Raw genomic sequence first — 13375 nt, forward strand, 5'->3', positions numbered from 1 at the left:
ATTTCACATTCTCTAATGAATCATGAACTTTAAAAATTCTTCTAGAAATATTAAGGGCAAATCCTTATTTTTGCCTTTTTTTTTTTTTTTTGGTTTTGTTTTGTTTTTTTGTTTGCAGGACCATGACAAGGAAAAAGAAATAAGAGAGTAGAGCAGAAAGGCTCTATGTTGGACAGGGAGTAGCGCAATTCCAAAGGAGTATCCCTTATACCTCATGCTGAGTTGGCCAGGTTAAAGTTAGCAGGTAAAATATCACTCACACTAAACATCTATTTAGCCTCTTAACAAAAGACTGATAGAAAACACTGAATAATAAGCAACAGGGCAAATCAAAGGCAGGAAGTGCAACAGGTAGCATATCCAAACTAAAATCCTCTTAGTATCACTTCCATGGAATACATGGAATTTGTCTTCTTTCTAAGCGTTTAAACAAATAAGAAATGTTAATCCACTGAAAGTACTTACAGGCATAAGGCAGGGAACTTTAAACTACTCATGTGTGAAATTTTCCTTGCAAGGAGTACTTGTTCTACTGACCACCCTACAAAAAAGCTGGAGAAAATTCCCAGAATTCTAAATTATCCCAAATTTAGGAAAATAAGCCTTTGGCACATGCCAAAAAAAGGACAAAGCTCAAACCCCAGAATTTATACATTACCCCAAAATAGTAATTTTCATATCACTAATTTCAAATCACTAATGACTTCATAACATTTTCATTTCAAATGGTGACTTTTTTTTTTTTTTGGTAAATAGAACTACAGTTTAAAAAAAAAAAATTTCACGTGGAATAGTAAAAAAGCTATAAACTCAAAGGAATGAAAACATCTAGCCAGGCTTTTGATTGTGGGAAAGTCTTTACTGCACCATGACATTGGTCTTGCCTTTCTTCTAGATAAGAAGTTTCTTCTCCCCCAATGACCTTAATCATGTATCACTTTTAAATTAGTGCTTGAATAGCTAATGGGAAGAGAAGTAACTCATCCAATAAGCATCAGGTTTAGCATGTAGGAAAAAAAGAGGAGTTTAAAGCATTACTTTGAATCCCAGCAGAGCAACCTCTGGAATTCTTTTATGCTCTATAAGGACTCTTAAGCAATTAAACTTAAGCAATTAAATTAAAGTGTAGACTTAAACCATTTATACTTGGAACCACCTATACACTTTTATAAACTCAAAATCATATTAAAGCTATTGTTGTTATTCCCAAATATTTAATGAGTGCCACAAAGTAATAGACTACAATCATAACCCTATGGACTTGTAACTTAAACTAAGATATAGGAAAAATTCAATTTAATAGCAGTTAAAATGGGGACAGGGATTGGATCTATGATTTCATTAATAATAGCAAATTCCCAGGTAAGAAAATGTTCTTGGACCATTGCAGGTGAGCAACTTCTCTCTAATTTAAGAGAATTAGAGAGTTGTTTAGAGCAATGCAAGGTTAAGTGACTTGCCCAGGATGACATGATCAGGGTATGTCAGGGATGAGAATAGTAATAAGGAAGATCTTGAGAAGATAGAAGGGCCATATCAAAGGGTCACAGAAATGCTCTATGACTTCCTTCCCACAAAAATGGAAGAACAATTACTGCTGGTTACAGCTTAACTTCACAACTCTTCTCCATCAGCCAAAACATCTATGCAAACTAACAAGTATCCCAGGCTTTGGTAAAATCAGCTAGGTCTGAGGGTGATGAGGGAGTGGGGAAGGAGGGGGAAAGAGGGGAGGAGAAGAAAAAAGAAAGCTGCCTCTGGGCCAAAAACAATGTAAGACAAAAACCAAAATTTGATCCATATTCTTTTTTTTTTTTTAATAATTATAACTTTTTATTGATAGAATCCATGCCTGGGTAATTTTTTACAACATTATCCCTTGCACTTACTTATGTTCCAACTTTTCCCCTCCCTCCATCCACCCCCTCTCCCAGATGGCGAGCAGTCCTATATCTGTTAAATATGTTACAGTATATCCTAGATACAATATATGTGTGTAGAACCGAACAGTTTTCTGGTTGCACAGGAAGAATTGGATTTAGAAGTAAAAATAACCCAGGAAAAAACCAAAAATGCAAGCAGTTTACATTCATTTCCCAGTGTTCTTTCTTTGGGTGTAGTTGCTTCTATCCATCATTGATCAATTGAAAATGAGTTAGATCTCTTTGTCGAAGAAATCTACTTCCATCAGGATATATCCTCATACAGTATCGTTGTTGAAGTATATAATGATCTCCTGGTTCTGCTCATTTCACTTAGCATCAGTTCATGTAAGTCTCTCCAAGCCTCTCTGTATTCATCCTGCTGGTCATTTCTTACAGAACAATAATATTCCCTAACATTCATATACCACAATTTACCCAATCATTCTCCAATTGATGGGTATCCATTCATTTTCCAGTTTCTAGCCATTACAAACAGGGCTGCCACATTTTGGCACATACAGGTTCCTTTCCCTTCTTTAGTATCTCTTTGGGATATAAGCCCAGTAGTAACACTGCTGTTGATCCATATTCTTTAGGCAATTAAAGCATGCAAAAAGGCTGCTTAATGTTTATATGGTTCTACAAAGCTATACTGAATCACTTTCCAATAGGTACTGCAGAATGCTTCCACAAGGATTGATGGTAGGATATTTCCAGAGCAATGCTCTTTGCAGATTGGGGCAATAATACTACAACATCATATGGTAAAAGCTCAATTAATCAAAGTGCTTGCAGAATGGAAATTTCCAATTAAATACATTTTCCATATAACTCAGGGTCACACAATTGATAGACCTTTTGAATTTCAACCCATTACTGAAAATCTCTCTAAAATGTTCCCACTCCTTTTCTTGCCTTAGTAAATACTAAACATAATTTTAACCTTTCTTTGATGGTTCAGGATCTTACATTGTCTTAAGCTTCTCCTTCTGGCGCATCAGTTGAATAGTACTAAAGATGTAAAAGATATTGGAGAATAGGTTGACTCTCTCCTGCCCCAAAGACATTATTTTATAAGTTGCTTTTTTCCCCAACATATTACTAATATTAGCTTTTCAAAAAATGTCATTTGTCTCCTTCTAAAAATCAAATGTAGTAAATAAAAGGCTATTAAAAAAAAAAGAAATTAAAAAAAATAAAATAAAAATCAAATGTAGGACAAAAGGTAGAATCATAGAAATGGAAAAGACCTAACAGGTCATTTAATTCACCCTCTACTCAAATCATAAATCCCCTCCACACTAGTAACCGATAATCTAACCCCAATTTAAAGACTTCTGGTAAAACCACACTCATTGTCCCCAAAGGTAACCCTTTTTTTTGAGGTAGTTGGTGCAATTCAAATTGCTAGGAAGTTTTTTCCTCATTCTGGGTTAAAATTTGTTTTACTATAACTCTAAGCAATTAATTCTAGTTGTACCCTTAGAACCAAGCAAAACAAAGCTAGATTTCTACAAGATTATAAGGTCATGAAGGCCACCCAAGGCATCTAAATTTTGCATCTCCACTAATACCTAGCATAGTGTTCTGCACATATTAGGCACTTAAAACTTGTTGAAATGAATTCCATATGACTGCCATTCAAACATTTGAATATTATTATTTATATATATCCTTTTCACCAAGTTAAATGCAACAAATTCCTGTTAAAGGTACAAATGTCAACTTAGCATAGGATGAACTATATTAACAAAAGTTCTATTTAACAGCAGAACAAAGAACTTTAGGCACTGTGAGATGGCACAATGGATAGAGCACTGGCCCTGAAATGAGGAGGACATGAACTCAAATCCAGTCTCTCACCCTTAACACTTGTTAGCTGTGTGACCCTAAGCAAGTCATTTGACCCCAATTGCCTCATCCAAAGGGAAAAAAAAAAAACAACTTTAAAAGGCTGAAAGAGACCAATATTATACCACAAAAATAACTCCAACTTTTTTTTTTCCTAGAACTAGTTACAAAAGAATCTTACCTGCTGCTCAAAAAGAAGAGTGTTCAATGCTTGTCTGCAAGGCAGAATCATCATGGGAAACCCAACAGCTACTGACATCATGAATCCCACTCGAATCATTTCAGTCACCAGATTTGAAGGGAAGTTCATTAACACATTGCCAGCAATAGCTTCTGTGAAGCTGACATAGCCAAAAAATCCTACCTGTTCAAACAGAAGAGAAATGATAGGTAGGAAGATAGTTCTGATCAATATGTATCCTCATGTAGAAAGCAAATAAGAATAGCAAGGACAGTATCAAAAAGGCTTTCAATGTACTAAACTCCTTAAGGCAAGAAGTATTATACTAAGCCATTATTCACTTTTATATTTTAGTGAACTTTCTCTAAGGAGAGAAAATGAGCTGATAAAAATCCAAAGACAGTAGAACAAAATGCACAATGGCTACAATGATATAAATTAAAATACTAAAAAAAACTGAAATGAAATGAAATTTTATGGGCTATATAACTTCCAAATACAATAGGGCAAAAAATGTCTAAAGCTCCCACTTTAGGAGGACTTGTATGAAATAATGCAGAATGAAGTGATCACGAGAACTATACAAGAATTATACAATGACTAAAACATGAAGAAAAATACCAGCATAAGAATGATGACCATGCATTCTTTTAACAGAGGTGATATACTAGAGATACAGAATGATCCATGGATGTTGAAACATGGCACAATATGTGGATCACTTTTTTTTTGTGATTTTATTTGTTACAAAGGAAGGCTTATCTTGGGGGAGGAGGAGAGCTAAGAGGGGATTAGAAGGAAACTTCTAAGTGCAGGGACAGTGTGATATGAATTATCTAAAAATAATAAAATGAATTATTTAAAAATAAACAGAGGGGAACAGAAAGAAGTTCAGAAGAAGACACATGAGTAGGGTTATACAGAATTACCATATTTAACATGAAATATGCAAAAAAACACTAAGCTACAAAGTGAAAATTCATAGATTCATATGCAGTTATCTTTATCTTCATATATGAGAAATGTTAATCTTAATCAATGTTCATGAAAGTTAAAAAGGAAAAAAAAATTAATTCTATGGAACCAGTAAAGCACTTTGTCCAAAGTTCTTCATTTCCCCCAAAATGACCCACCTCTCTTTTTCTGATCATATATTTCCTATATGGCAAATTTCATGTCACTTACTATACACAATATGTAATTATGTCACAACCTAGTAACACTCATCACATATTGCTCTTTGGATCACCCATAATTTTGTTTCTTTGGAAACAGTGATAGTTCTATGATTTGTAACCAATTAGCAATACTAGAAGAAAACTGTTATTTTTTTAAAAATAAGGTTTTGTGCCATAGAACATTTATGAGATTGTTGAAAACCTTTCATAATTTCTCAGATGTCTCTTTTTCTCCTCTTTAGTTCTACAATTTCTCTGGGACGTGATCTAAAAACTTTACCATGAAGAAGTTTCCTACATGCTTTTATTTTAGTTAAAAGATAGGTTTGGAAGAGATTGTTGTTTAAAAAAAAAAAAAAAAGACGTCAATAAAACATTTTTAAAATAAAAAATCTTAAAAAAATTTTTTTTTAAACTCAAAAGCTCTCAATTCATTGGACAGCATCAATTCCAGTAATAAGGCCTGAAAAGGAGTTCTAGCCACTAAGTTCAAAAATACCAAACTCTGAGTTTGAATATTTAGCAATCCTTTTTAAAATAAAGATCTTTATTAAAGCAGGGATTATCAAAACATGGGGTCTATAAACTTTTGTTTGTTTTTTTTACTATTCTGATAACTATTTCAATATAAATGGTTTCCTTTGTAATCTATAAAATCTATTTTATGTGTTTAAAAACAATCTTCTAAGAAAGGATTCATTGGCTTTATCAGTCTGTCACAATGGGATGGAAGGGGTCCATGACTCAAAAAAGATCAAAATGCTTTTTAAAAAGCAGTCTCAATATTTTTAAGATGACAACACTTTCCTCTGGAATAATTAAAAATCAATGATGCTCTCTGACTCAGAAATTCTAGCATTAGACATGTACCCTAAAAGGTCAATGAGAAAAAGAAAAGCCTTACATACACCAAAGTACATATAACAGCACTTTTTGTAATAATAAAAAAGGAAGCAAAGTAAATCAATGTTGCCAAACTCAAATAGAAATAATCTCTGTGAACCCATGTAACTTAGAAAAATACAAATTAACCTTACCTATGTTGCATCTTTTTTTTTTTTATATATTTCCCAATTATATTTTAATCTGGATTAGATAGCACTTTTGTAGGTCAACTGGGTGGTACAGTATATAGTGTTGGACCTTAAGTCAGGAACTCATCTTCCTGACTTCAAATCCAATTTCAGACACTTATTAGCTATGTGAACTTTGACAAGTCACTTCACTCTGTTTGCCTCAATTTCTTTACCTATAAATGAGCTAGAGAAAAAAATGGCAAACCACTCCTGTATCTTTGCCAAAAACAAACAAACAAACTACCTAACCTTAAATGGGGTCACAACTGAAATAACAAAACAACAAAAGTACTAAGGAGTTTTGTAACCAGGAGTCTGACACCTCTGAAGTAGATGGCCATTGACTGGAAAATGGCTAAACAAACTATGGTTCATAAATGTAATGGAATATTACTGATGCCTATGACAAATACAGAGAAGCATAGAAAGAATTATATAAACTAATACAATGCAAAGTAAGCAGAACAAAGAAAACAATATGCTCAATGGCAACATAAATCAAAAGAATAAAATAATCAAAATTGTATGCTGCAAAATTATGAACCATCATGACTCATAAAGAGGAGATATAAGAAAATACCTTTTCCCTTATCTTTGCAAATGTAAGAAACAATGAGTATAGAACATTATATATCATTAGTTTTGCTGAATTTTTTTCTTCCTCTTTTAAAATTTTTTATTATAACATAACTCTGGGAGGGTATAGGTGAAGACACAGTGGGAGATACAGGTGATAAAAAAATAACAATTTAAAATTATTTTTTAGGAAATAATTATAATTACTTTTATATGTCTGAACTTCTTCAATATTCTTTACAGAGAAAGGTTTTAGGGAAAGAGATTAAAAAAAAAAAAAAAAAAAAAGAAGCACCTTACCGTAATGTAAAAGGTGGTGACCACATTAAGCGATGAAGCAAATATGGAGCTCATTATTTTAACTGAAGGTTCATCTAGGCTGTCATAGGTAGGCAAAACCTGGCTACATAAAAATATGCAAAGACAATGTATTTTAGAAAGTAAAGTTCCAAATAAAAACATGCTGCCAACCTAGATGCCACCAATCTAGGAGAAATACTTTCTCCTCCTTAAAAAAAAAAAATCACTGTACCAGTATTTATAGGATAAATGCCAAGAGATTTCATAATGCTATCACTTTAAGTGAAGTAAACATATCGCTTTAAAACCCTTTCTCCTCCTGAATAACATACATAATATAAACATTTCAAAAGTGCTGAAAAATGATAGGCCATTTGTTTCACTGAAAGACTAATGGAGCTGCTCTAATATGCATTGGGGAAATGACTTTTCTTGGAGCCTTCCATACTGATAATTAAAGTAATGCTTTGTTTACAGAGTGAAAGCAGGATATTGTTGGGAAAAAAAGTAAAGTTAAAACTCAAAATATAAGTCTATTGTCATATTGTTGCCCAATTCATAAAAACCTAAGGAACTCTGACAAATATTTTTGAGGCTTGTAACATTCTTTAACTATAACAGGGGAAGGGAGAGAACACATTTTTAGCAACTTATCTTTTTCTTATCCTATTATTGGATATACTTCAAGTCTGGTTCAATTATAAGAGATTGCTGGTTTAACCAGGAGACACTAGTTGGGAAATATGATGGATACAGGACTTGAGGAAGCATGTTTCCTTGACATATATTTTTGTGGTCCATAAATCTTTGACCCCCTTTTTAGGGGAACTGAATACATAAAGACTAAAAGAATATGGTGTATGCATGTGTAGGGTACATCAAGTATCTAATGGTATATTGATAGAGGCATAAAAGTTTCTAATAATAGGATAATAGAGGAAAAGTTTAACTGGAGAAATAGAATTGGATACGAGTAGGCATGTATCCGCAAATACAGGGTGGAAAAAGGTTAAGGTGAAGTTGACTTTAGGCAAAAAATCCTAACTTTGGTAGAGGGAAATGAGGAAGAGTGGTAGATAATAATGATTTGAATTTAACTTTGAGGGAAAGTTGACAGGGAAAATACAATGTAAAGTTCAGTAATCACTTCCTAATCAGTTTCAGATCAGCAGTTCTTCATCTTTTTTTATGTCATAGATTCCTTTGACAGTCTGGTAACATCTATGGATAAACCTTTTCTGAGAAATATTTTAAATGCATAAAATAAAACATAAAATAAGTAAGTACATGCATAAATACATATATAAAGTAAAATACACTGAAACAGTTACTAATTCTTTTAAGTTTATGGACCCTGCCAGGTTAAAAACTCTAGCTCTAGACCAATCTTTTCAAGAACAGATCCTTTTTATGAAACATTTCATGCATTTTCACATAATAGTTGTATTTCTGCTACCTAATGATTCAGAAAATACACAGCAACGTGAATGTGAATTCACCTTTAAGTGCATTTGTTGTTTATTAATTACGAGAGCATGGGGGAAGCATCTGAAATTGAGACTAGTGTCTGAAATCTGGGGTAATGAAGCATCTACAACAAGCAGTAACTATTCTTTCAGAGTTTCCAAGGGGCACTGAGGACCTAAATAACTTGCCTAGAGACAAAAGTCAACATACTGACAGAGATGGGACTTTATTTTTAAAAATTTATGTGTACATTTTATATTTCTGTTAGTCTAAACAATACAAGCAAAAATAAGTTTTTCCATAACAGAAAAAGAGTACTGTTGTTGGAATCCTTACAAAGTGTTAAGTCATTAGAATTGATAGAGACAATAATTATCTAATTTAGCATGGTTCAGTTTGATTGATCTGATCCTACAAGCAGATGTTATAGGCCAGAACTTGCAAGGTACTAAGTGGAATTGAGGAGATAATGTTTAAATCTAGTTTAGAATTGATTTAATCCTACAACAAATAATGGTTTCCCAGTGATATAATGATTGGTGTGTACTCAGTGTACAGCATATAAGCAAGCAGCTCTCAGGGCCAAAGAGCACTCTGGGAGATTGAAAGTCAGGAGTGAATGGAGGCATCAGTTGAGAAGATTCAGAGAGAGCTGGAGGCAGAAGCTGGCAGACAAGCTGCAAGAGCTCTTGGAACCACGGAGTGAGATAGGCCTCTAAGAAAGCTACCTGGACCCAAGGAAAGAGATAAGACTTGGAAGGAGAAAATAAACGTTTGGATTTTAACAGCTGGCTGTATTTGAAGTGATTATTACTTTGAACTGAAACTAAGGCTGCCCCCAAAAACCTCCCCAAGAAACCTGCTCTCCCACAGAGAATGATCATATATTATAGAAAAAGAAGAACACCACAGACTGTATATAAAACTACAAATCTCTATTATACTATTTTGGTTTCTTTGAATATATAATACATTCAGTACATTAGGTCCAAAGATGTCCCACTTTTTTCCTTCTGAATCATTACTTGTTCTCTTCTGCACATTTTAAAAAATGCTCTATTAACACTCATTATTTAATGATTTTCACCTCTCCCCGACTTCTCTCCCACAAAAAAATTAATTCTCCCTTGTAATCAATAAACATAGTCAAGTAAAACAAATCTACACATAGGCAAGTCTAAACATTTATGTCTCATTTTTCACTTCTAATCCATTGCCAATGTCAAGAGGTAGAAAGCGTATTTATTTCATCACTTAGGCCAATGGAATGTTGGTAGTTCACTGCATGTATCAGAGTTCTTAAATCTTTCCAAGTTGTTTTATTTCAGGTTGTAAAGATTCTATAAATCATTCTTCTGGTTCTAGTCATTTCATTCTGTATCAGTTTATATATCTTCACTCAAGTTTAACTATGTATATTTTTACTGCCACCTTTTCTCAGATGATGATGGCTATACCTGCTTTTTAAGATTCAATTGAAGTAAAATACATTCTGCTTCAGTCGCTCATTTTAATTATTTGTGGCTCTTTATGTTTCAAATGGGTTTCATGAAAGTAACATATTGTTGGATTTTGCTTTGCAGTTCATTCTATTATCCTCTTCCATTTTATAGGTAAGTTCATTCCATTCATGTTCATAGTCATGACTGCTAATTTTGTATTTCCCTTCATTATGTCTTCTCTTGGCTTCCCATCCCCCTCTTTACACTCACTTTACAAAGGTGAATGAAAAAAGAATGTGATCAATTGAATCAAGATGTTTCCATTTTATTGACCTTCCTCTCTTCCCCTCAGCCAGACCCAATCACTAGGTTTTATACTTTCGTTCATAATCCTCCCTTTATAACCCACCATTTGCTATCTTTGTGTCTCCAAATTTACCCTTATTCTTGAACTCTTTTCTCCTCTTTCTATCTAGATCTACACACCAAACTCTCTCTCTATATGTTTATGTTCAACTCTCCTCTGTCCAGTTCAGATGAGAGTGCTTGTCCCACCCCCTTCCTCCATATTTTAATACTTTTCTTCTCATTAATAAAAATTCTAAGTGGCCCCTTCTTCCTTATTTCTTTGATTTTTTTCTTGCTTTCTTCTCTTAAAATTATCAAAAGAGAGAAAAACCACTCAATTCCTGTTTATCCTATTTAATTCTCAATGTCACTCTTGAAGTCGTTAGGATTCTGAAAATATACTTGCCTCTTCTCCCCTATTACAATGAAATCCCTTCATCTTTCTTTTAGCCCCTTAAAATTGTTCAAATATATTTTCCCTTTTTTGGCTTCTTTTGATTTTTGTGTTTGCATTCTAGAATTTCTATTGAGATCTGGTCTTTTCACCAGGAATGCTTGAAAAAATTCTAGTCCATTAAAAATCCATTATTCCCCTTGAAAAACTGTTACTCAGTCATGCAAGATAAGTTATATATATTTATATATAGAGAGAGAGACTTTAAAGAAGCATTTTCTCTCTCTCTCTCTCTCTCTCTCTCTCTCTCTCTCTCTCTCTCTCTGTATATATATATATATATATATATATATATATATATTGCCTTATAGAATGCTTCTTTAAAGTAGTAGCTGTAGACTCAATATGATACAGACTTGTTTCTTGGTCCTTCTGGTTGCCTATAGTACTTTTTTTTTTTTTTTGACCTGGAAGTTCTGCAATTTTGGTTATGACATTTCTGGGAATTTTCATTTGTGATTTCTTTCAGGAACTTACCAGTGCAGTCTATTTCACTTTGACCTCTGATGCTAATAAATTTGGGCAGTTTTCATTTATGATTTCTTGAAAGATGTTATCCAGATTTTTTTTTCAGGGGAGGGGTTCATAATTTTCAGGAAATTCAATGATCTTTAAATAGTCCCCATTTAGCCTGTTTTTCTGATAGTTTTTGATAGTAGATATATTGTTGTCTTTTTTCTAATCTTTTCATTTTGAGTACTTCTCAGTTTCATGAAATCATTGAATTTATTTTATTTGAAATAATTGTAATTTGCTAAAGTATCTGTTACGTATCTTTACACCCTGTGTTCCAAGCTACTGATTCCCCAGTTCTTTCCTTCAGAACTCTTTATTTCATTTAAAATTCCATTTTAAAAAAATCTTTTGTCTCATTTCTTCCAGAGATTCCTCAAAGCCTTGTTCTAAAGCTTTTTTTCCCCTTAGAGACTCTGTAGTTTTTGTAGAATTACTTTTCCTCTGAGGTTTTCCTCTTAGGCAACTTATAAGCTACAATATTCTATCAAGGTATTCAATATCTTCTTCTGTTTACTCCTATTTTCAGTCTCAGTTTCTAATTTTGAGACTCTGTGCCAAGGCCAGGTTCCACTTCACTTCCACTGAATTCTGCACTAGACAGTGTAATCAAGTTCTGTTTGGTTCTGACCTATCTTGCTCGAGTTCCTGATGCTGGCTTTCACTTCCTTTGATATTTCTGTACTCAGAGACTCAGAACACTAGCAGTTCTATTTGTATTTGGTTGTCCCTAAAAAGACCCTGCTACAGTTTTTTATTTCACCTAATGTTTTCATAGCCAGGATACTGAGTGGCCTTGTGTCCTGTCTGGAGTTTCCTCAAGAGAGGTTAGCTATGGGCTTCTGGTCCATTTACTCAGGCTCACACTAGCTTCTCTGACAGGATCCCTCTTTTAATCTCAATATCTGGCTATCTTTTTTGTGATTCTAGGCTGGATAACAGAACTAACTGCTATTATTCTTTGAATTTCCTGGTCACTATTCTTTCTAGATCATTGCTAGAATAAAGTAGGAGACAAGCTTCTATGTGGCTATCTACTCTGTCATACTCTGAGATGGGGCTTTAGCCCAAGTTTTTATGATTTCAAAGCTGGCTCTCTACACTGAAACACTTGAAAAATAGTAATATACATATGTGCAGGGAATATAATTTATTTGGTTTTTAAATTTTGCTTATTTATTATAAAGAGTCATTTAATGTGATGGCCAACAATTTTTTTTTTGGCAGTGTCAGAAGAAGAGTCAGAGACACCTTATGATAATTATACTCTAGACTCAAAATTCTTCAAGTCTTATTTTGTCAGTTCTTTGTAGGGTTGGGATGATGCTAAGGGTAGGCATGAAGGCTTCATTTTCTTTCTCTTCAACCAGGAGAGGGCATGCTAATTCTGTTTTCCTATCTTATTCCAAACACATCTGTTAGAAAGGAGTGTGTCAGTAAATCTATCCCAACATGCAGATAGACCATCAAACAAAATAAAGACAATACTAATAGGTGTACCTATTAGCAAGCCATACTGCCAAAAGAGGAAATCTAAGTTCTCACAAGCAAAAAAAGTCTTAAATTCAAAAAATTTGAATAGTAAATTTTTTAATCCCTAACCTGGCACAGTGTAATGTGCTGCCTAACCACAGCTATTGTGATAAGAGTTCAGTGGGGTGAATCTCAATGAGAGACTTGACCACCACTAGAAGTCTCTCCCTTCCTCACTTATTCTATTAAAAGACAATATAAATATACAAAGCAGGAAAACTCAGAGGATCAAGACTAAGAACTGGAAGGGGCCTTAAAAAGGGCCTCTTAAACTGAGATGCAAAGAAAATAAGGAACTTACTCAAGACCACATGACTCCAAAAAAATAAAAAATAAAAAAATAAAAAAAAATAAAAAAAATAAAAAGACCACATGACTCCAAGAGACAAAGCTGGAATTTGAACTCGGGTCATCTGACTCCATATCCAGTATAAACTCTAATGCTCCAGGTTAAAGAAAACCAGAGAAGAAATGCTGCAATGACATCAATTCCCCTGAGGCCATGATTGGAAAAGAAGAACTTGTACCCTA

The 13375-nt window shown here is 33.6% G+C and overlaps 1 protein-coding gene across 5 annotated transcripts in view; it reads right to left on the bottom strand.

Moving 5' to 3' along the window:
* The window catches only part of SLC38A10 (solute carrier family 38 member 10), a 69860-nt gene that overhangs the window by 35002 nt on the left and 21483 nt on the right, over positions 1 to 13375 (bottom strand). For all 5 annotated transcript variants that reach the window (XM_031965622.1, XM_031965623.1, XM_023502614.2 and 2 more), the window contains 2 exons: positions 7088 to 7190; positions 3958 to 4140 (listed from right to left, as the gene is read on the bottom strand). In XM_031965622.1, coding sequence (XP_031821482.1) covers positions 3958 to 4140; positions 7088 to 7190 — 286 coding nt within the window. The remainder of the gene's footprint in view (positions 1 to 3957; positions 4141 to 7087; positions 7191 to 13375) is intronic.

This window comes from Sarcophilus harrisii, chromosome 4, assembly GCF_902635505.1.
Source record: "Sarcophilus harrisii chromosome 4, mSarHar1.11, whole genome shotgun sequence".
Taxonomy (NCBI): domain Eukaryota; kingdom Metazoa; phylum Chordata; class Mammalia; order Dasyuromorphia; family Dasyuridae; genus Sarcophilus; species Sarcophilus harrisii.